At 41.3% G+C, this 24,170-nt stretch overlaps 1 protein-coding gene across 1 annotated transcript in view; it reads left to right on the top strand.

The window, feature by feature from the left end:
• Nucleotides 1–24,170, top strand: part of MAP2K1 (mitogen-activated protein kinase kinase 1) — a 30,404-nt gene that overhangs the window by 4,266 nt on the left and 1,968 nt on the right. Inside the window, exons 2-9 of the mRNA XM_042824382.1 lie at nucleotides 9,484–9,694; nucleotides 11,944–12,090; nucleotides 14,365–14,442; nucleotides 14,996–15,047; nucleotides 20,341–20,465; nucleotides 22,422–22,629; nucleotides 23,231–23,295; nucleotides 23,621–23,682. Of these exons, the coding sequence (XP_042680316.1) occupies nucleotides 9,484–9,694; nucleotides 11,944–12,090; nucleotides 14,365–14,442; nucleotides 14,996–15,047; nucleotides 20,341–20,465; nucleotides 22,422–22,629; nucleotides 23,231–23,295; nucleotides 23,621–23,682 (948 nt within the window). The remainder of the gene's footprint in view (nucleotides 1–9,483; nucleotides 9,695–11,943; nucleotides 12,091–14,364; nucleotides 14,443–14,995; nucleotides 15,048–20,340; nucleotides 20,466–22,421; nucleotides 22,630–23,230; nucleotides 23,296–23,620; nucleotides 23,683–24,170) is intronic.

Raw genomic sequence — 24,170 nt, 5'->3', positions numbered from 1 at the left:
TATATATATATATATATATATATTTTTTTTTTTTTTTTCACGGGATGTGACTTGAGAGAAAGTCCAAAGATGTTGTGGAGTAACTTCCTGTTACCAGCAAAATCCAGTTGTAAGGGAGCACTCAGATTCTTAACATATGTTAGCTTTTTCTTGTTGCTTGCTAGCTGTTCTCTTTCAGTTCATGAAGGAAGGCTCTGACTTAGCTGCCATGATCTAGGAGTACAGCTGCTTCTATTTGATTGTCAAAGAATAATTTGGGAATTATCCAAAAGTGGTTTGAACTCCAATTTGTATTGAAGTGTTCTGAAGTTGTTTACTGTGCGTCTCGCAACATGTGTGTTTGTCAGTATCCTTCTGAAGGCAACTTCAGTTTGGGCTTTGAATAGTTGGCTGGAGTGGGAGGCTGGTTTTTATTTCTGTGGTCTTCAGGCTTGCATTGAAACCTGGAGGGATGTGAGGGGAGCAGCAGTCAGAGGCTGTGGGGAGCAGGCCTTGCTTTGAGTTTCTCCTGCACAGAGCAAAGCTTTTTGCTCACTTTTCCTGGCTATCAGTTTAAATGAAGTGAAAAGAAGATCTTTGCCAGTTTGTTCATTGTAATGCTTGCTGTGTCACTTCTGCTTGTTGGCTTTGCATTTACTTCTGTATAGACGATTATTATTTTAAAAACACAGTCTGCTGAGAGGCAGCCCCTGTGTGGAACTCCTTGGACTTCAGGGTGTTTTCACATGTGTGCAGTGTGCTGGGGTGTGGGATCTGAATGAGCTGGCAGGATTGCAGTTTTGTTAAATGTGTACACAGAATTACTGCAGAGCTGGAAACACCTAAGGGGGAAAAAAATCTTCCTTTCTTCCCACTGCCTGCTAATGAAGAATTACCCCGTGCGTGTGGTATGAGAACACGTTTTAGGCATAATGTCATAAATGCTGGTTACTTTTAAGAGAAGTGTTTTGTTGTTTGCTAAGTTCTCCAAATTTAGGTTAAAACATATGTAGTGAATTTCTTAATCTGCTTCAGTCTGACACTGTCCTTTATTGAATTACAAGTAACATTTTAATAATAAGCTAATAGAGCACATGATATGTCATAACAAAACAGTAAAAGCTTGTTTAAGTCTTACCTCTTTACACTGTTTGTGGATGCACGTGCTGGGAAAATACTTCAGTAAGCACACACAGCTGATACACAAGTAATAACTACTGCAAGTGGCAAGTTGACCTGTGCTGTTCCTAATTGCAGACTGGAGGCTGTCTGCCAGGTGTGGATGTAGGAAAGATTTGTAGGACAGTTGTTCAGAAAGCCTCAATCAGTTTAGGAGCACCAAATAAACTGTGCAGTAAGAACTAGTGTTGCTGTGTTCTGCTGGGATCTGAGGTAAGCCATGTGCCAACTGCTAGTTTGGATCCTGACTTTTTTTTTCTGCCCGTACCAGTTCTGCAGATAGAATTACAAAGGTGGGATTTCACAATGGGACACATGCAAGATCCTGCTGCTCCAGAGCCTCCGTCCTCCCCTTGCTCTGCCTGTGTGTTCCTGGTGTTTTCCTTGTCCCATCTCTTCCAGTGAGCCATTGATCTGTGTTGAACTGAGAGCTTTCCTCACTGAAGAATCTCAGATAGGTTTGGCAGGTGATGTTTTGCAGTTGTTTAAATGCCTGTGTTCTGGGTGGCTCAGGAATGAATGGCTGGAGCAGAATGGGGCAGAGCAGTGTCCTGTGGCAAGAGCCCTGGTTGTTGTAGTGTTAAATGGCAGTGCCTGCAAGGGACACGGAGATGCACTGAAATCCAGCAGTTACAACAACTTCTGATCAGTACATCTTTGAATTGAATAGTCCTAGATTTTCCTTTGGAGAGGACCAGATTACCTCTGAGACCTTTCAGTGTTACTTAGCAGCTGAAAATGATCCTTTTTTTTTTTTTTTTTTAAATAATAAAAAAAAAAAAAGTTGGAAAGGAACTAGGCAAATCTCCTATGCACTCAAATTATTTGTTTGGCATGTCAGCAGTGCTACTGTTGTTAATGTGGACAAAGGATGTTTGCTGCAGCATTGTCTGGAGGAACTAAAAAGCCTTGAGAATTGTAGGGAATTTTCTTGAGGCAGGAAGTTCATCAGGCAGCTGTTGGAGTGGTTATCAAGTGAGTTTTGGAACGTGCATGGGAGGGATGTTCTGAAATGAACGGAGGAAGGAATTGTCTGTTGGATGGTCTTCACATTCCAAACATTCTCATGCAAAAGCTCCCCCCCATGCTCTTTCCCACGTTTCCCTCCATACAGCTCCTGGCAGCTGCATTTGTTCTCCATCATTGCCCTGTGGGTGGGCTGTGGTTGGAAGGTTTCTGGATCCCACTGCCAGAGCACCAGCATGGCTGTCCTAGGGAGCAGTTTAGTTGGCAGCATCAGTTTGTAGCTGGCTGAATTTTGGGGGAGGCTGTTCTTTCTCCCTGAGAGCAATGCAACTTTTGTTCTGTAGGCTTACTGATAGATTGTTAGAAATGAGCAATCAGATGATTTCTGGTTGATACATGTTCTGTATTATTTACTCGGGCAGTCTCTATTATGCTTAGGAAAGCTGCCTGCCAGTCAGCGCTGCAGGAATTGAGCAACTGGGGAAGACAGACTCACTGCTAGAAATCCCTTTGCAAACATCTGGTGAGAAGCTGTCCTTAACCTGACTCAGTCCGAGCAACAGGAGAGTCAATTGCAGCAGGGCTTTTCCTGCTGACAGCAGGAGGAAGTGCAGGGGGCATCTGTTGCTGTGTGTTACACCTGAGAGCACGAGCAGGCTGCTCCACGCTGCTCCCGGTGTGTGACTCCTGCACAGACGAGCACCTTCCTAAATACCTACCTGAAGGCTTTCAAAACAAAGCTTCCTGGAAGCTTGTTTCTTTTTCTTTGTGTTGTTTTTATGACTCTTTGCTCTTCTAGAGCTTTTTCCAGTGTGGTGGGAAGATGAGTCAATGGCTCCAATGCAAGAATCTGATATAAAGGATGAATGTTCTACGAGGAAATTAACACTTTCTTTTTGTATAGAGATATTCTGCCTTTATATATGAGTGTATGTATGTGGATATTTCTGTGCATATAAAATCCAAATGATTATTTCCTTTAGTAAATGGTAATATTAGTAGTACTCTGTCTTAAATCTCCTTCAAATCTGGGGAAAGATCTAAATGTTCTGTTTAGTTTTCTCTGAGTCCCAGCTATAGCTTTTGTTATGTTTTTATCTGCATATTCAGGCACTTCTTTCCCCATCCCTGATGCTCAGTTGCAGCTCTTGGCAGCATTCCTGCTCCTCTGCTCTGCTCTGCTCCTGAGGCTCGGAGTTGTGATCTTGGCGCTGGGGCATTGCAAGCAGATAGTGTAACTCCATCTCTTTGTTACCTTGGTGTCTCTAAAGCTATGTCCTTACCCATCAGGGAGTTGTGAGGATACTGTAGCTGTTGCTATTGCCCCACCTAGCCCTTGGTTTTATTAAATTCTACTCAAGGGTTTGGAGACTTACTTAAAATATTTGAAAATCGGGACATGGCAATGCACACGTGTGGGCTGGTGATTAGAACTTGATAAGATCTGTTTATCCTTTGTGTTGTTTTGAATCTCCATCAGCCTTGTGTCCATAAGGAAGCGTGGATAGCCCTGTGGCTGGGAATAGCAGCAATGGGTGCACAGCTGTGTGTGGCAGGAAGGTGGAGAACTTGGTGATGCAGTTCTTGGGAATCTTTTAAAATAGAGATTGCAGAGTTAATTTGCTACAAATTTCTCTTTCAACACTATAGCAGGTCCAGAGAAAGCAATTGACTGAGCAGGATGCTGGTTGTAAAGCTTAGCCACAGCATCAAATGTGGGAAGTGGGCTGGAGCCCTGCTGGCAGCTGCTGTTGCTGCCCAGGTTGGAGGTCTGTAACCAAATGGTGCCTGCGAGCAGCTGCCAAAGGCTCCAGGAGCAAAAGGTGAGCTCAGCCTTCAGATCAGATGTGTTATCTGACAGTTCTGCTTGTTTAGGAAAAACAAACAAACAAAAACAGTCTGAGAAGTTCTGTGGTGCACTGGTTGGGCTTGAGCAAAACACAGATGCCTACCTCATGGCTCAGCCGTGGGGACTCTCAACTTGTGCCAGTTGTTAGAGACCTAACATTGCATTGCATTTTCTTTAGAACACACACGTTTTGGCTTTATATAAATGAGAAATATATTTTAAGTAGAATTGGCCTGGCAGGAAGCTTTTCAGACAGGAAAATTTGGGTGAGTCTCACATACCTTTTACTGAGAAATAGTTGTGATTTGGAATGATCTGCTTTTTCTCCAAATGTGCCATGCCATCTCTGCATCCTGAAAACAGAATGGTGTGTTGAGGTGTTAATTTTAATGCTAGTCAAGAGCACTTATATTGGGCAATCCTATGTCCCATAGGTCCTTCATAAATAATCATTACCTCTAATATGCAATACTGAAAATGAATGGGAGTTGGAAAACTGTATTTTTCCCACGTTGATCGCACAGAGTGAGGTCAGATCTCTGTGGTGTTTTAACTGCATGCTCTCTGAGGCTGCCCTGGAGTCAGCCCAGAAGCAGAGGCACCTGTCCTGTGAGCTGTGGACTGCTCAGATCACATTTTCCATCCTATTCTCTGAACTGTACTTTGCTAAAGACAAAGTTAAATTATTATTATTATTATTATTCCCCCAAAAGCCTTATTGCCCAGGTTTGGCACTGTCAAACAAAACAGCCGTTTGTCTTCTCAATACTGCAGAATGCCTTCATGTTCTTCCTATTTTGTTTCAACTCCCTGGTTGAGGTGGTTTGTGGAAATAATGTAGTGAACTGCCTACTTTCTCCTTTAGATTGACAGCTGAGTAGGCTTGGGGAAAGTATTACTGTCACTGTTCTAGAAAACAGCCCCTCAGCTTGTGTCCTCGTCTGACAGCAGAGCTGCAAGTGAATGTACTTCTTTATGCTTTCTCTTTTGCTAATTGTTCCGCTTGCAAAACCGATAGTGATAGCTTTGAACAGCTATGTGACAAATTACTGTTAAAGATGGCATTGGGTTTCTGCTTTCTCTTCCAGTTTCATTCTTTTCTCAAGTAGACTTTGGGCTTGAGTGTAGCGTTAATGCAGACTTCAGCATTAATTTAGGTTTTGTTAAAGTGAGCTTAAAGAAAATCTCAAGGATGTAGAGTACTGTAAGCGTGAACTAGGAGCAAGAAGCTCTCTTCTCTTACTGCATTATGTAGCAGAAGACTATGGCAGTATTTCTCTTCCCTTTCTCAGCTCAGAGAGCAGCAGTGCTCTCAGGTGCCTAATGCATCTCCTTCAGAAGTGCTTTCTTCAGTGCTGAGGTGGCTGCCCCTAAAAGTGTGAACTGAAGGCTCCTCTTGCCTTCCGCCCGTGTACAGAGGGAGCGCCCTTTGCAGAATCGGTTGCTCCTCTTCACCCAACATAAGTGTGAAAATCAGAGCAAGGAAAGAGAGTTGCTCAGCAGTATCCCCTCACTCACTGGTATGAGGCATCCTGTAGGCAGGTGCAGAGGGGGAACTTCTCGCTGAACGTCAGAGGATGGGAGGTTGCTGCTGGACTCGAGAGTGTTTTCTGTGTGGTTGGCTGGGAAGTGCTCTGTAGTCGAGTTCTGTTGTGCACTGTGATACTTCAGAGGTTACAGAAGTACTGCGTGACTGTTACTGTTCTTAGAATGTGAAAAGAGAGAAGCAGAGTCAACTTAATGGGGAGGATGTGACCTGATGGAGTGCAGGCAGGGATGATTCCACCTCCAGAACACCTGTGAGTTACCGCTGCCTTTGTAAGAGGAAAACAACCCCAAACTTCTATTGAATGTGAAGTCGAAATTTTGGTTGCTTTTGACTTATTTTCTTCATCGAGATGAGAAATCTTGTAATAATTGCCCCTGAAGTTCAGGAGTTAAGACAGTGCTTTATAACGTGGTATTGTCAGCTAGCTGTACAGCATCTTCACCCATTCCTTCCCACTGATGAAGGAGGCAATTATTGAACACGTCCTGTGGGATTACACTGTGTCTTTAACAAACGGGGAGAACAGCACTGACCTCCCTGCTGCTTCATTCAATGGTCACGTTACAAAGGCTGGATTCTTTCCCTGGTGCACTGTGTTAGTGTGTGCTTGGCTTTGGAACTGATAGCAGTAAACTGGATGATAACCTGGTGCTTCGGTCCTGCTTTGATGGAACCCTGGCAAAGACATAGCTTTGTGACAGTGAAAAAACAGCTCCAAGACTGCAGGAGGTAATGGTGATGAATTTTAATAGGAATCTGTCTTTTTGAGTAAGTTCTGTGCAAGATTGAGTACCTCCTAGTGCTGCTTCTGGAGGCGGCTGTTGGCACGCCTGCGTTCTGCTGCTTTTAGAACTTCCATGGATCTTTGGGGGTCCTTCTGTAGCACTGTATTGTTTATTCCGTCTTCTGTATTTGCTTTTTATGGTTTGATTTGTAAAACTTGGCGTGCAGTGATGTACCTGTTACCTACACGTCTGTTCCTGTGTGTTCTTTGCTCTTCAGTGTTGTTCTGCCTTCGTGCTGTGATGGTCCAGATAATGGTCCCAGTTACTGGTTGGGAGCAGGATTGCTGCAGAAGCCAGAGTCCAAGCCTGCAGCTTCCTAACTCTCACTTCCCTTGAATACTGGAGCTAGATTAGTACCAGCTATTTTAATGCTTCAAATACCCTTATTTAATCAATTTCAAATGCCCCAACCAAGTGACCAGAATGAGAGAGGGTTTAAAAAAAAAAAAAGTAACAAAGGGCAAGACAGAAGGTAACTGTAACCAACCACCTCCAGTTACTTTTATAATCTGGGCAGTAATTTGGACAGTGACTTTCTTGGGGTGAATTTCTTTGAAAGTTTTCAGATTCACTAATTTTACAGTTAAATAATTGGTTCTGAAAAATGCAAGTGAGACCTGAGAACTGAACTGCTGTTACTGCACATCACTGCAGGTAATGGAGGCCCTGCCATTAAGCTTGGAGCACGCTGCTGGTTCCGGTCCTGGTTTGCTGTGTGAAACTGACAGGAGTTCTGAGGCTTTGTTTTTCCCCTCTGGAGAAGTGAGTCTGGCCTCAGATGGGAGCAGAGATCTGTTTTGCCTTCCTATTTTTTTGCTACCATGGCCATGTTCTTGATAAGTGGAGAAACCTGACGTGTTTGTTTGAACAAGAGCACCAGCTGTGACTTACGCAGTCAGGCAAGGAAATGCCTCTCTCTAAGTGCAGAGTTTGAGATTGAAACAAGCGATTTTTTTTTTTGTTTGTTTAATCAAATGTAATGCATACCTGTATAAAACTAACACAGATGAAATGAATGCTGTCTTAGCAAGTTGTTGTCTGTCATTCCAAAGCATCAGCCTGACTGAGTGTTTGTTCCCTCACACTGACACGTTGTCTGCTCCAGGCCACGTGCACAGGCATCCTGGTGTTGTCTCCAGGCGCAGAAAGGCTCTTCTGCTTCAGAGCAAAAACTCAATAGCTGTTTTCTCCCAAGCAGAGTGAGGAAAGCGATGTCGGGTTCTGTTCCTGTGGCTCTGGTTCCTCTATTGTTCTAAGTGAGCAGCCCTGCCTTAAGCAGTCTGTGAAACGACAGCGAGTTCAGCATTCCTGCTCAGAATTTGTGCAAGAATGCAGGGATGGCTTCTTGCCAGGGCAGATTGGAAGGGTTGTTTTTGTTGGCTTTTTTTTCCCAAGGAAATTGAAGTTCCCTGATAAGGTCTCAGTGGGTGACCTGGAAATAAAGCATCTGGTGATATATCTGCTTCATTTTAATGTTAGTAATCAGGGTTCAAAAATGTTTCTTTGTGGGTCGTCTTGCGAGTCAGTCTGATGTACAGACTTGTGATGTTCTTACGAGCTGTGCTTACTATCTGCAGAGGGAAGCTCCTTGGGATGCTCTAGGATGTTTGGCTGCCTTCCAGTTTGATGCTGCTGGTATGAAGCACTTGATGAGGCCAGAAATGAGGTGGCATTTCCTTTTTGTAGGATAGCTCAGAAATGGAGCACGTGCACCATAAGGTTACTTTTATTTCTGTGGTATAATTTCAGTAGAAAAAGTTTCTCAGTGTACTATGTAAGACCGTTCTGGCTTTGAGCAGCATTTCCTCAAGTGCATTCACCAAGGGCAAATATTTCTATGGAACTTGTTCTTTATTTTCTCTTTTTAGCATGCAAATAGACATTACTTTCTCATCGTTTGCTAATCCTACGCCTGGACTGATTAAATACAAAAACAAGTGACTGAACACAGCTCACCTTTCTATCAGAGGTCTCATTCTGTCACCTTCTTTGTTTACCTCTTCGAAGTGTTATCACTTCCTATGTTAGCTTTGATTGCATCCTGTCTAACATGCTTAAACTGATAAACCAAATAAGAGTGTGTCATTGCCTAAACTTTGAGTGATCATTTGACAGGGAAGAGCTGTGAATGCTTGTGGGCTTTATATTATTTACGTTGCCTGTACCTTGGGCTGCACTCAAATCAAAATTGTTATCATGTCTGGAGGTGCAGGCTTCCTACTTAAGAAGTTGAGGGTCTCACCCTGGGACTCTGTCCCATGGAGTCTGAGTGTTTTTTGTCCTTGTGTCCTGAGGGATTGACCTCGTCCTCACAGCACCATCCTGGCTGCTCAGGGAACGTGCCTCTCTGCTGTATGTTTTATCAAGTGATGAATAGCAATGGTTCTTTTGCTTACTGCTGAATCTTAATTCTATTTTTTTTTTTTATTATTATTATTCTTAATGGAGAGTGGTGTAGAGTGTAGAAGCAGATTCTCTTCCAGTCTTTCATTCTGCATTCCCAAGTGAACATTGCCTTAAATTTGGCTGAACAAATCAGATATTTGCTGTTATTGTTTATTCCTGTGGAAACCTACAGTTTCAATTGGAAACAGAATTGTAAGTCAGCATTTAAGTTTTCAAATAACTGGGATGGAGTGTTTTCTCAGGATCTGAAGTCTAATTATTTAAAGAATTAACTATTGATACCTAGTTGAATTAATTATATAGTTGTGTGAAAAATCAATGGATTAAACACACAGACTCTGTTGGAAATGATGATCCTTGGTAATCCTTGGTAATGGTAATCCTTGAAAATGTGGGACTAAAAACAGCTTGGGGAGATGTGCAGTGATTCACGAGATCTGTGATCAGGAATGCTGCTGAGTCATTAAGCCAACTCCTGTTGATACCAGAGCTTCACATGTGTGCATTCAGACAGCACCTCAACGATGCAGGAAACAGGGTATTGCCTGCTTGTGTTTGTCACTGCTTTATCTGGAATAAAATGCTGCTTTCTTAAAACAGAGATCCAATAATATCTACCTCGTGAGTCTGTGCCTTCTAGGTAACAAATGTACAGTACAAAATGTGATGTATTCAGTCTGTGAGCTCAATGGTCTATTGCTCTTCCTCTTTCAGCACTGTTAAGTAAGCTCGAGCTGCCTAACAGCCAGCTTGTTCTTTTTGGTGTGCAGGACAAACTTGGAAGCGCTTCAGAAGAAGCTGGAGGAGCTAGAGTTGGATGAACAGCAGCGGAAGCGCCTTGAAGCTTTCCTTACCCAGAAACAGAAAGTTGGGGAGCTGAAGGATGACGACTTTGAGAAGATCAGTGAGCTGGGAGCAGGGAATGGTGGGGTGGTGTTCAAAGTGTCTCATAAGCCTTCTGGCCTCATCATGGCAAGAAAGGTGAGTGCCTCAAAACCAAGGCGTTTAGAACAATCTTTATTAAGCAGGCTCTCTGAAATATAATTCAGAGAAATAAGTGATGCTGACACACGAAGGACTGCTTAGTGCCAGCTTACTGGAAAGTAGGAGAAGTTAGTCTTGCTTATCCTGTGCTTCTGATTTCTCAGAATTAGCATTCCGTGTTAGTGATGAGAGGTTAAGTATTGCTTCCCCTCTTTCATCTTCTCCTTTCCCTTCATTTTGACATATGGGATCTTTCCAGCTGTGTTTGTCTTTCAGAGAAAATGCAGTCGCCTCTCTTGTAAGTAGGAGGCCTATGGAGTTACCAAAAGCTGCAAGTTAGGGAAAGCAGTGATACCTTGTACTCTGGGTCAAAAGTTTAGAGGAGTGGAAAAAACATATACTCTGCAATAGCTTCCTTTACAGCTGCAGACCAGGAAAGGGCCTCTAGAGGATACTGAAAAAAAATGAAAGCTTAGAAAACTTAAGATGAGGGAATGTGCTGGAATACAGTGATGTTTCCTGTTTCACAGTTTCCTTTTCGGTGGAGGTGGATTCTGTGCAAAAAGGCACTCAACCTTCTGGGGATAGTGCATATCAGTGATTCAGCTTTATGCTGCAGAACCAATAGCACTTGTGACCTACCTTATAAGAGAACTGAGAGTTTGTTCCTTAAATAGCTTGATATTTTAAATCTCATATATAAGAGGAGCTTTCACTTTCTCTCAAAATCCCTGGGAACCAAATACAGTTCTGGAGATGCAGCTGTGACTCTATAGGACTATTTCTGTTCTGGTACCTCATGCCTCTTCCTTCTGTGAATGATGTTCCCTGCACAGTGGCACTTCTTAAGGATCAGTGTGTCTGGACATGCATCAATGTACCACAGTGGGTCAGGAAGCTGGCAGGGTAACCTGCTTCATGGGAAACAGTGCAGCCTTCCAGCATGGTAAAACATAGGGCATGCTCAAATGGCAGATGCTGTTATTGCACTGCACTGAAAATTTCCATTTTTCAATCAGGAATTTAAAGAAATTGCTGTAAGCCTTTGAAGAAGAGAGCAGTTACCTTCAGAAAAATGAAGGAAGATGTGCACAGACTGACTTTAATAATAACCACGTTATTATTAATGCTCAGTATAGAGACAGTTGAGAGAAGTGTTGAAAAATGCCTGCTCTAAGGGGGTGGGAATTAAGACAGTGGAAGTCACTGAGGCTTTCTTGAACTAAATAAATTTACCTGATTATTTTTTTACATACTGTAAGTTTAACAGGAAATTTTACCCCAGTTCATCAACATTGGCTGCAACTGAGATGTTTGAACTGCAGTTTTCTTCAATATATTAACTTCTAGTTCCATAATCAGAACTTGAGATTTTGATTGCTTATTTTTTTACTTTCTATCCATATTGGGGGAACTACAAATTCTTCTCTGTTTTATGTGATAGATATTCATTCAAAGTTTGTTTTTGGTAGAACTTTGAGTGGAGGGGAAAAAATACCGAAGACTTACTGGGGATGCAGGTACTCCTGCAGCTTGTGGATAGAAACATCTACCTCCTCAAAAATTTACATATGAAAACAGCATCCTGTTGATAAACTTGTCTTACCCTCAGGTCTTGCATGTGACATTCTGCAGTCCTACCAGATGCTGTTACTGATTTATCAGACCCTAACTTTTTTCAGTGTAACAGTATTACCTGTCAGTAATGGGGTAGTGTCAGTAGTTTTAATAGACTTTCCTGTAATAGCTTTTACTCCTTAAAACTTTTAACCAAAATAGGACTTTTTTGGCTGCTTTTTAATGAGAAATTCCTAAAAGATTTGGAGGTTCTCGCTCAGAGATGGCATGGAGACAGAATACATGGAGAACATCTGTTGGATTATATAATGCAGTCTATTTTAGGGATAACTTCTTCATGTTTTTTGCTCTTAATCTAGTATTTCTCACGAACAATAATGCTTCAACTTCTTCATGCTGTATTGTAGTGTTTTGTCTTTCCCTTTGTTGCTATGAAAATAAGAATTACTTTACAGTTGAGCCACAGGGAGCTGTGATGGGAAAGGGCCTTGGGAGGCTGCGAGGGCTGACCTGCTCGAAGCAGACACTTGTATGGTCACAGTGGGCTGGGTTACCCATCTGGGCTTTGGAAACTTCTGGGGCATAGAGCCTCACACCCTCTGAACAAACTCTTCTTTCTGGAAGATCCCTTGCCACTAAGAAAATAATAAGGACGGATTATTTTGCAGTTGATTCATCTAGAGATCAAGCCAGCTATTCGAAACCAGATCATCCGTGAGCTGCAGGTTCTACATGAGTGCAATTCACCATACATAGTGGGCTTTTATGGAGCTTTTTACAGCGATGGGGAAATCAGCATTTGCATGGAACACATGGTAAGTGCACACTAATCAGTTGTAACCTGAAGTTTTTAACAGACTGTACATTCAAAATGTGTCAGGAGTTCACAAAGTGGACTTTCTTGTGTGTGTAAAGAACCTGAAACCATTTCTGATTCCCAATTTCTTCTCCTATACCCATGGTACTTTATATGCAGTATTTCAGAATTCATTCTGATCTTGCTCTTCAGATGCTTGTTCTGGTTTACTTTTGATTTTCTACAGTATTAAGAGCTTGCTGCTATGACACCTGCAGGGTCCTTAGTAGCTCTCATAACAAGACAGAACTTCTTGTGCCTCAGATGAATCCATGTTTTGTCTCTTCCAAATTTTTACAGGAAATGCAGACAAAAATTGCTTCCCAAGAGGTGAACAGGCCCACAGGGAATTCAGACAATGTTTTAAAGACCAAAAATATTTTAGTGAGTTTCATTTTAATAGAAAAGTACTCATTATTCTGGGCACTGTGTGGCTCCCTGTGGTTATAGAAAGGCAAATGTGAAGTCAATTTTCTGTAATTAAAGGTTAATGAATGTTTTTCTTGCTTATGTGAGGAATTTTTTAACAACATGCCATACAGTAAGTCTGAAGACTTCTTTCCCTGACAAAACTGTTTCTTTGGAAAGAAATCTTACTTTCTCTGGAAAGTACATGTGATTGTTTTAGTGCTTCTCTGGTCTTCTCCTACTGAAATTTTTAGAAGAAATTGATGGTTGCTTAGGAACAAGTGATCACGATCCATTTTTTTTTTAAAGCATGTTCTAGCTGACTAGAAAGTGTGCACACTCCTAAAATGCAAGTGACTATTGGGAATTACAAAGATCTTAGCATCTCAGAATTAATGGTAATGGAAAACAAGAAAAATGTTAAAATAACTGGGCATTGCTTACGTAGATGATTAAATACCACGGATGTTCACATCTGCAAGGAATAAAATAACAGGAGCAACTGGGATTTGGAAGTTCCTTAGCAGGGAATGGTATCTCTGGTGGTGGGTATCTTTTCAATGGAAGAGAAGGCAGTTTGAAATCCATTGTTTCAGTGCTGAATTGAATGGACTAGAGCCAGGATTTTATGAAAAGAACAGCTGATTAAGGAGGTATGGAACAACGAAGGTGGATTACTTGTCTTAATTAAGTGATTAAGTTGTTGACGTAATGCAGATCACTAGGTGGGAAGTGCATTCTTTTTGGGAAAGAGATTAGACGAATCTCCTTTCGTTTAATTAACATCAGTCAAAATCCATACTTTAGCAAAACGCGTTCAAACAAATTACAGGTGGAAAAGACCTGGAAACTGGCGACTTCAGGGTTTGGTATTTTAGGTGGATAAACTCCAGATGAATGCTTAGTCTTGCTTAGCAGCAGGTATTTGACATGCAAAAAGGTTGGAGTCTGTTCCTGAAAGATGCTGATGTTTGCAGCCAGCATTTCCAGGCAGCTGAGTTGTATTGAGCCTCTTCCAGAACTGCAGCTATTCCTCAGGGGGTAAGAAGAGGTTCTTTCTCTTCTGTAAGAAACTTGCTGATATAACTGTCCTGGCAGAGATAGCTGTCAAGAGGTGCAGTCTGCCTATATAATACTTCATCTATTTGGGTTTATGTATATTTGTACACTTATGTATATATTTATACGTATCTACTGGTGCATTTTTTAATCAAGTGGAGAACTATTACCATTTCTTACTCATAAGACTTTTAGGTGTTAGTTTTCAAATTCTAAAGCTTTTTATTCTAGCTTTTCTCCTTTCTTCACCATCTAGATATGGAAGCTGCCAAAGGGTGGGTTAAGGCAGGATTATTGTATATAATATATATTGTGGATTATTTTCCAGCATTTGCACCCTGGTGATCAATAACAAAATATTCAGTACTGCAGTCCTCCTTATTCCATCTTTGGAGGGGAAGAGTATTGTATGATGGTGCATCAAACTGCAAGCTGCAGACGCTTGTAGAACTCGAGATGTTTGGTCAACAGCTGTTTGTGGGCAGCCCCTCTAAATAAGTGTCAGGCCATGGAAGCACTCATATCAAAGATGACTGTGTGAAGTGTTTGAGTGGATGTTGTTCCTGGCCAGAAAGTAAGCATAAAATGGAGTAATTCCCATTAAGGAATGACTTTTTTTTTTTTTTCAGATATGAATCATAACAATGTTAAAATGTGAGAAGTAACATTTCTCCCTAAATGCAATCTTCAGACTATAGTCTTATATTTAAAAAAATATTTTAGAGAAGTTTGATTAAAGCTTGACTACTGAAATATTTATTCCCAGGATGGTGGCTCGTTGGATCAAGTGCTGAAAAAGGCTGGAAGAATTCCAGAGCAGATACTGGGCAAAGTCAGCATTGCAGTAAGTGTGCTTGTTGCTCCCAAAGGCTGTGGGTGGCTGGGTGTGCATCTCAGCTCAGTAACACAGGAAGCAGCCACTCCAGGACTGAAAGATGTGGCAGAGAGAAGTGTTCCTGGGTTTTAAAGTGTGTTTGCTTTGAAAATAAGGCTATCTCTGTACGTGTCACTATTTGGTAGCCCAGAACAAGTCACACACTTCACTGCATTTGCTTTCATTTTCCTCTGTATCAGTGTGTGCTTCTGGATAAGAACAGAAGTAATAATTCATTAATTGTTTTTTTTTGTTTGTTTTTTGTTTTTTTTTTTTTATATAATCTTTCTGGTATTTACTGTTCAACAAGCTGTGTGTATGCAAAGCATACACTGAGGATCCTCTTGAGTCTGTTTTTCAGTATGAGCTGGAGGGGTAAATTTAAACAAGATATTCACTTGCACTGTTACTGTAACAGAAGCCCCAAAAAGTAATTAGTATTCAGTTAGAATCCTTGTAGAAGAAAAGCACACAATTATCTTTTGTTTCATAAATGTAAAATTTTTATTTTACTTGTTTTCAGGTAATAAAAGGACTCACGTATCTGAGAGAAAAGCATAAAATAATGCACAGAGGTGAGATAAAATTGTATATTGCAAGTCTCCTTCAATGTAATTTTTATTCAAGTTAAAAATACTTCCATGATAAATACCTTGTGGTTCACTAGGATTTTGATTCAGGGGGCTTTGGGGGTTGGTTTTGTTGGTGTTTTTTTTTTGTTTGTTTGTTTGTTTGTTTGTTTTTTAGCAGTGTAAAGCAAACTGAACATTTCTTACTACAGCTGTCATCTGTCTTCAGCTTCTACTATCCTTACTTTATCTGAGCTCATGCATGCTTCTATTATAGCACACACAGAATTTGTCTCTGGTTGAAACTGCTTGCTGCCAGGGTTGCTTGTATAGTTGGGAGTTGTCTTAGAGCTGGGAATCCAGCTTGAGACAGGGATACTGACTTTGCAAGCAAGATAGGGATACATTAAAGGACCTGAGTTGTTCAACCATATTTTATGTACTGACTTGTAAAAGTTGGTGTTTCTTCCAGCTGTCCTGCATACAACCTACAAACATTTGTCTTGCAGGATAGTAACTTCTGTATTTACAGACTTTTAAAAACACTTTTTTTTCTGTAGTTACATCAAATTGTCATTTTTGTACTGCCAGGGTTACTTGATTGTAAAGTAAATGCCCTACCTGATTTTCAGCTTATAATTGCCCTTTTAGAGACCTAGCTCTTCCATTAATCTGTGACATGTTCCATTAAAGAAAAATGACAGTTGATATGATAATAAGTTCCCTTGTTCCTGACATGTGTATACTGAAGAGTGGAAGTGGAGCATTTCGTATCTTGCTTTGAATGGCAGCACTCATGCAGTGATTGTGCACTATGTGTACAGCATGCCAGCTGTTTGCTGAGTCTCGTACCATATGAGACCAATCTTGAGACTGTAAAAATATCTTCATCAGACATTGATGTGTCTGAGTATGTTTGCTAATTGCTGGCCAAGTCTGATTTATGCAATCTGTTGTACGATCACCTTCTACGTGAAGTAGACTGTGTTTATTATACATCACTGTTAATTTTTTAAAGCAATCAAATACAGCTCTCTGCTGGAGAAAGGAGACTGGAGGCTCCTAGAGACTTCTGATGGTAGTTGCAAAGCCACGTGTCTCTTACAAGTTCTTACATCTCCATTTTACGTTCTTAGCTTTTCAATGACTTTATTCTTTAAGAACTCTTGGAATCACCCAGCCTTGGGTTAAGGGGGCTATCTTGCAAAGCCAAACTGAGGCCAGGTCTGCAGCATGGCAATAGCAGTACATTGACCTGGGAAAAGCCTTCTGGTGCAGGTGCAGCTCTTTCTGATAGCTATGATTTTCCGGACTGCTTCATTCTTGAATCCCAGCTGAAATAAACAGTACTACTAAAAGCACACTTCTTCTGGTGTAACTGAGTCAGCATTATTTTGGAGGCATAGCTGTAATCATTGGAGACTTGTTCTACTTCTCTGCCTTCTGTAGTGTGCGCTCTGATGATTGGTCCTGCGCTGACATGATGTGACCAACACTTGACGTGTGTGCCTTGTTGGGCCTGGTTTAACAAGGATTTTGGTTTTATGTTGTGATGAGAGCAAGAGGCTTATAAATAGATAATCTCACTAAACACCAGTGTGTGAAAGAAGAGCAAAGAAAACCCATTCTGAAATCTCAAGAGAGCAAAGTCTGTGGTAACTCGTTTCCAGGGAGCAATTCAGTCCATCAGTGCATTTGGCATCATAGTATCAGCAACAGTTTGGAATGACCAGGTGGATGAGTGTACTGGGAGGAGCAGAGGTAGATGATGCTGTGAAGTGTCTCTTAGTGGTAAGATGTAAAATGTAAGCATACAAAAAAGTTGGTGTGGAGGAGAGCTGTTCTAAACCAAAACAGCTGTTACATAGCCAGCAGATCAGTGTGCAGTTCTCAGTGACTGGTTTTGATAGCGTGCGAGACTGGAAAATAAGGTCTGGGGGAGTCTTTGTGGATCCCTGGAACCTTGTAGGCATCCTGCTTTTTTTTCTGGTTCTCCGACTGGTTTCACCCATGAACGTAGGACTGCTATGATATCATCATGGACAGGGGTGCACTTCATGATAAGGCTCTTATGGCAAGATGTAACAGCTTCTCTGTAAACCCCTGCAGGAAATAGTGCCCTGCATTCTGATTGCAAGAGATTGTTGTTAGACAAATAATGCTGAGCTGAAAAGAAGGAATAAAATAAAAAAATCTGCAGAACTTGTCAATGATGCATTTTCTTGGATTGATCAAGTAGTTGTGACAATCATAAAAGACCCCCAAAAAATGGGATGTGGTTGCTGCTCATCATGAGGCTCAGTTTAGTGTGCCTGAACTAGCTGTGACTTCTGAGGCAAAGCACTCACGTGTCATTACAGACAGCTCAAGGAAGAAGTCATTAGGGGTTATTAAGGAGGGAATGGAAAATAGTCTTTTTATAGACTGCTGGTTCATCTGGACTACTGGGCTTTGTTTGGGTTCTCTGAAAAGACCAGGTAGAAATTGCCAAGCTCTCAAAAGACAAATGGTGGGACATGAACCAGGCCCAGAAAAGGAAGGGGCAAGGAGTGTGACCATGGTAGGTGTCCTCTCACAGCAGCTCCTATTCTGTTGAATAAAGATACTTGTAACAGTGACTTGTATAGATGTGCTACTTCTGTGCTCTGGTTTACTTTTGTGGTTAACACCGGAAGGCAGCAAATGAGGAGGAAATGAATGTCCTCTCTAATTGCCAAGTGTTTTGACAAGTTTTTAATACACGCAAACTTTTTGCTGTTTTTTGTTTCTGAATAAATAGAAATACTATAAATTAATCAAAGTTCAACGAAGTACAGTCTGAGTTATAATAATGTCTGGAAAGTCTCCTCTTGCACAGAAGTGCGCTGTGAGGTTTCTGAGCTCTGGTTGCAACCTACAGCTCCAGGGCAGGAGGTACAACACAGAGGGATTGCTGTTAACAGTCTGTTTAGCGTGCTGTTTCCTAGGTCATTCTCACAAAATCCTGCCCTGAGAAATTACTTAAAACAAGAATCATCATGTGGGAAAGCTCTCAGAAGGCTCCTGGTTATATATGTGTGATAGATACTGAGAAGGGATCAAGCAGCTAAGGTCATTTTCAATTGTGATGTATATGATGCCCCTCCTGTCTTGGAGGTCTGGCCTGTGCTTCTCTGAGTGTTCAGAGGACAGTTGTACAACAGATATGTACTTTCTTTTAAATGTTTGGGTGACTGTAAGATGCCCATAATGTGCTCCAAGACGTTGTCGAGTCCCTGGCTACTCGCCTTCCCTACAAAAAGAATTGTTGCAGTAATGTCCAGTGCCTTCACTCTTTCATCCTGAACCAGCTTCTGCTCCTGTGAAGCTGAGCAGGACTCAGGCAGGGGAGGCACAGCTTGTCGATGTTCCATGACAGCCTATAAATCCCAGAAATTCTCTTTTGAAGAGGGAGCTAGTTAATGCTGAGTGTCCCATAGCCCATAGTCTGGAGTGACTTAAGAGCATCTCCAGCACTGCACAGCCCTGCTGCTAAACAGACCATGGAGATGCGTGAGAGGTCCTTTTGTTTTCTTTTAAAGCAATGTACTTTGCTTCTGTAGCAAAGCTGCTCTTCCTTTCTAGATTTTTCCTTTTCTTGCATGATAGAGCACACATTTTTGAAGCATACCTTGGCATTCCTGTTTCGTTTGGCATTACAAATCTTTTTGGTTTCCAGAGAAACTGCTTAAGTGCTCAGACGTTCTGGAGTTAAAATAGCACTGCAGGCTGCATTTAGAGGACTGGAAGGACAGCAGCATTCTTAACATCACATTCTGATCACACTGGAGGCCTTGAGACAAATGAAAATGCCTGGGGTAGGGCAGATTTTGTATACAATGCCAGTGAGCAGTCATGACGTGCTGTGCTATTGTAAGGAAGCTGTGGTGTGTAATTAAATATAAGCTAGCAAAATGCTACAGGTAAAGGTTAAGTCTTCATAAGACCAGATGGTTTCTAGAATGTGATTTATTTTTTTTTTATGAGGAGAATGTCATCTAGTTCATTGGCAGTGGAATGCTAATGTTATTTTTTGCCCTTTAATTATGAACATGAAATATTCATGAGCTGTAGAGGTAACTGGGGATTTGTCTGTACTGAACTGGAGTAATAGAAGTGCATGGATGTGTTGGCCCACAACAGATATGGCCTCTAGAATTTGTCCAGGCTCTGCAGTGCTTCTGGTTTATTTTGCAGACACCATTTTCTATTTAGCTTTTACACAGAACATCAGCTGAAGACTCCCATGTAGCTGGGAAAAGCAAAAGCAGCTGGGATTTTCTTTCCTTACAGGAGAAGGAAGCTGTGCACGGATGTGATTTCCTTTGTGTTAAGACTGAGGAGTAGTTTATCAGTGATATCACTGTGGGGATTTTCTATGGGCTGATGCTTGTTCCAAGCGAAGTGGGCAAGCTGGAGGAGAACTGGTGTATGCAGTGTGCTGGACAGCATCAGTTTCCTGGTTTTAGAAAGGTGATTTCAGGAACCAAGAATTGCAGTCTCTAAAAGCAAGTAAATGTAGCCATGTGTTGAAGTTCTGGGTTTCCTCAGGGAGAAATAACTAAAATACAGCTTAGTCTTTGTTTTCAATCTCAAGGGATTTTGTTCAGTGAGGGATCTCCTTCTGCATGGGGATCATCTTCCGGTGATGAGGAGTCACATTAGTGTTAATTTTTCCTGTGATACCTCAGTGACATCAAACTAAGGTCAGTACTGCAGTCACCAAAATAAGTGACATGATATTTGTGTCTAAAAGTTTAAAAATAAATAAATAAATAATAATAAAAAAGGCTATGACTATGGACTGCTATTCCAAAGCATATCCAGAAATCAAAGAAGTGAGTGTGGCTGCCCAAGTTCACTTTGTGAAATTAATGCGTAGGGCTGCTTATTTGTGGACTGAAGAACACAACTAAAGAGCGGTTAAGCTGGCATGGCAGCATACCTCAAATGTCTGCCATTGCAAGGAGGCTGTAGATGCACAAACTTAATATTTGAAGGCCATGAAAGTGGGAGAAATCCAAATCTAAAACTAACAGTCTTTTTGCACATGCATTTCAAGAAGTTTATTTTCACTTATGTGTATCTAAACAGAGCTCATGAGTTGGGCCTGGGTAGGGGAGCCTGCTCTCTTCTCTGGGAATACTGAAGAAGGGGCAGAAATTATGGTGTAGTTAGATGTGTGGTAATTCTCACCTCCTGTGTGGCTTTCATTGTCAAATTCCACATTTTTGTCTATTGTAAATATAAAATCATCCATCCTTTTTTGTTTTTTCCCCAGATGTTAAACCATCTAACATTTTGGTAAACTCTAGAGGTGAGATCAAGCTGTGTGATTTTGGTGTCAGTGGACAGCTGATCGATTCTATGGCAAACTCATTTGTTGGCACGCGCTCCTACATGTCTGTAAGTACAGGTTTGATAGCTTTGAGCTCACTGTGCATTACGGTAGAGTTATCACAACTGATCAAACACAATCCCAGCAGTTGTGGCTATTTCTATTGCTTTCATAGTTTGTTTCACTTCCTGCATTCCAGCAATATTCCGGTATGATATCACACGGGAGGTGGGGGAGAGAACTGTGGCAACAGAAGCCAAACGTGGCATATTTTCATAACACTACAGATGACTGCAATTGCATCTACATTGCAGAATCCAGGTGGTTAATGCATTTGCAGTTACAGTTTATAAAGGACAGTATTTATGTCTTGTTCTCCTTATTTAATTCCCATGCTTTCCACTCCACTTTCTACTGCAGTCGCTTAGGGAGGCACGCTGCTCCCTCATTAGTGGGTCTGTTGTGTCTGCTCCTGAGAACTCAGTGTGGCTCTGGTAGCAAGGAAAAGCATGGGAGTGGCTGTTGTGGGCAAGGCCACGGCAGCTGCTTTGTGACTTATTGCAGTGTGCTCTTTATCCCTGTTCACAAGGAGTACCTTGAAACTTGCTCTTCAAGGGAACTCTGTGTTATGTGAAGGTCATTGCTAATGGAAATAAAAGGTCTCCTTTTCTAATATACTTACCTGTTCAGCATGCAACCAATTACCTCATAAAATCAGAGCACTCAGAATTCCTGCTGTAGAATTGAAACTCTGTGGGCTTGAACTTAAAGGACAAAAAGCATAATAATGCTGCTTCTGCTCAGCATGGGACCTGCATTTTTACATCAAAGCCAGTCTTCTCTTTTTTTGTCATTTAGTATGGGTAACATACTTGAAATAACTGTGGCTTATGTTCCCACACACACTTTTAGGGGCTGTTGCTAACAGCATTTAAAAAAAAGAAAGAATCTCTTTGAGGCTTTTGGCATGCTGCTGGCTTTCCTTTTTTCTTCTGGTAGAAAGAACAAGAGCAGAGTGCTGCCTACCTTCAGGTTTTTTTTCAATTTCTTGTTTCTAAGAGACTGAGATTCAGCTTTGCTTTATGTCTCAGTCCAAGCCGTGGCTGTGATTTTTATTCTTTTAATATTGTCTGAAGTACCTTCTCCTGCAGTACCTCCCTTAGCATGCTATGTAACATGACAGCTGGAGAGCTGTTACGTGCAAGATAACATCATCTTCTCTTACGTGAAGGTGTGTGCAATCAACAGTGCCTAACTTGAATACATTTTCTAGATTTTGAATACATTTATTGTGCAGGCTTCTTTACACTTACATTCAATGAACATTTGTATATTTTCCTTTTGGGGCATCTTTAACCACAGCTCAGAAATGATGAGGTTTATTGAAATGGCTTCAAGCAAGCTGATGTGGCAGGGAAGTGTAACAGAAACATCAATAGATTACAAAGCTCAACAGTTTGTTTAGAAACTGTTTGAATTTGGATCTAGAGCTGAAGCATGCCTGTACGTGTAGGAGCTCTTGCATAAATACATTTCTTCTCCAGGGACCTATGTGAATGCTATCAGCTGACAGGAATGACAGACCACAGGGTTACTGCTAGAGCACCACGCCACTTTTGCACCCATACATAAATGTACCTTCCCTCTCTTTCCCAAAACATAAAACCTGGTTCAGAGAAGCCAGGGGAATGCTTAGTTGCCACTACTAGTTTTGTTTCGTTGTTCTTTAATTATCCCATCACTATTAATAGTTGCAGCATTTAGATAGTGTTAAAGATGTAAAACAGCAATGTGGTGGCACCACTTGTAAGAGTCTCATTTATTTGTAGGATAACAAAAAGTCTGTAGAAATTCTGGAACTGTGGATGAGATTTCTGGAATAGAAGTTATGTCGCTCATTGGAATGTGTCACACTATGTATGGGGATTTCATCACCTGCTTCATTCAGGCTATTATAGCATGCAACTTTAAATGTCTTTGTTACAGTACTTTACTGTGTCTACATTTTCTTTTCTTCCTGGTAGCCCGAAAGGCTGCAGGGAACTCATTACTCAGTGCAGTCGGATATATGGAGCATGGGGCTGTCTCTGGTGGAAATGGCCATTGGCAGATACCCCATTCCTCCTCCTGACTCCAAGGAGCTCGAGTTGATGTTTGGCTGCCCTGTAGAGGGAGATTCTCCAGTCACAGAGACCTCACCCAGGCAAAGAACCCCTGGTCGACCAATGAGCTGTAAGTTCCAGTGTGAGAGGCAAATAAAGCAGTTTACAGTGGAACAAGCCATACCAAACAGACTGCTAGTGTCCAAAAGACATACAAAACTAATGTTAAGATTTAAAATCAGATTCTTTTCTGATATGCTTTGCTGTAAGCTTAGGTTCTCACTTATTGAGTGTTGATCTGCATGATGTAGCTTTATTCTTTAAGTAAATAGAAATGGAACAGACAAGGTTGATAGGGCATCTGCTTCAGTCTCGCTATTAGAAGGTATTGGAGCTTGGAAATCAAGGACCAGATGTCCTTATGCTAGTAATCATTTCTGAATGCCATTAAGATGAATTCCTTTGGTATGGTTCATCTCCAAAGATGCAACAACATCCAAGTACAACAGGAAGATTCTCAGTGAAGTTAATGATTTGGATCAGACTTGACAGTAATGATCTGTCCTGGAATGAAAGTGTTACTGTTACTATTCCACTTTCTCCCTGTGAATTTACTGGGTGCCCAGAAACTCTGCCATGCAGGAATCAGGCATGTGCCTGTTAGCTTCTGAAAACAGCCCTGCCTCTTAAGAGTGATGCTGTGTTTTCCCACCTACCTTATTTCTTCTTAGCCTATGGACCAGACAGCAGACCCCCAATGGCGATCTTTGAACTTCTGGATTACATTGTCAATGAGGTAATCAACTCCCTGCACTAATTTAATTGTAAACTTTTAAAATGCAAAATTTGGTGGAATATAGGGGTAATATTATGGTAAGTCAGGTTCTGATCTTTATCACTGCAGTATGAGACATGTCCTTGTTTGGGCTGTCAGCCTGAAAACTGAAGTCTGCACGTCTGCCTTATGCTTGTTTGAGAGCTCAACTCTGGGAAGAAGGCATAAGTAGCATCAGGGCAGCTTTACTCAGATGTTGGACTTAGCTGGCAGACTCTGGGTAGGTTGTACAGCATCGTTCGTTCTGCTTTAATTGATGGGACTCTTTTGTTTAATTTCTTTTCAGCCACCTCCAAAACTGCCCAATGGTGTTTTTGGTTCTGAATTTCAAGATTTTGTTAACAAATGGTAAGTATTTTCTCTGCTAATGTGCCTAAAGCTCATTTTATAGGCACCAGCTTGACAACATATGCATTCAAAGAGAACACCAAAGCTAGGAGGTGTTCCACTCTTTAAGATATCATCTCTGCTTCTGTGGCAACTCAAAATTAGTACTTCCTCAGCATTAAAAACACCACACAGAAAAGCTCGTTCTGTTATTAGCTATTAGCTATTTCTACCAGAAGGAACAGTGACACAAAGGAACAATTAGTAGATACTGAGCTGGAAAAGACTTGGGTAAGAGAGACCTGAAGAGTAGCGTGTGATACTGTTGAACGTAAATGCAAATTTGATCCCTACAGCCTGACTCTGTACTCTCACTTCTGCCCCCACTGAACAATGTCGTATGACTCAGGATTTCATACCTAAAATTATACCTGTGAAATCTACAGAGGCAGTTGCTTACAGAAATCCTCATGCTTTTATCTAGAGTGGTGTCTTCCCAGGACAAAAAC

The sequence above is a fragment of the Centrocercus urophasianus genome, unplaced genomic scaffold (assembly GCF_019232065.1).
Source record: "Centrocercus urophasianus isolate 14NV4802_14NV808 unplaced genomic scaffold, USGS_Curo_1.0 seq_23, whole genome shotgun sequence".
Classification (NCBI taxonomy): Eukaryota; Metazoa; Chordata; class Aves; order Galliformes; family Phasianidae; genus Centrocercus; species Centrocercus urophasianus.
Note: the sequence above shows the minus strand (reverse complement) of the source record. Positions and strands in the feature narration are given on the sequence as shown.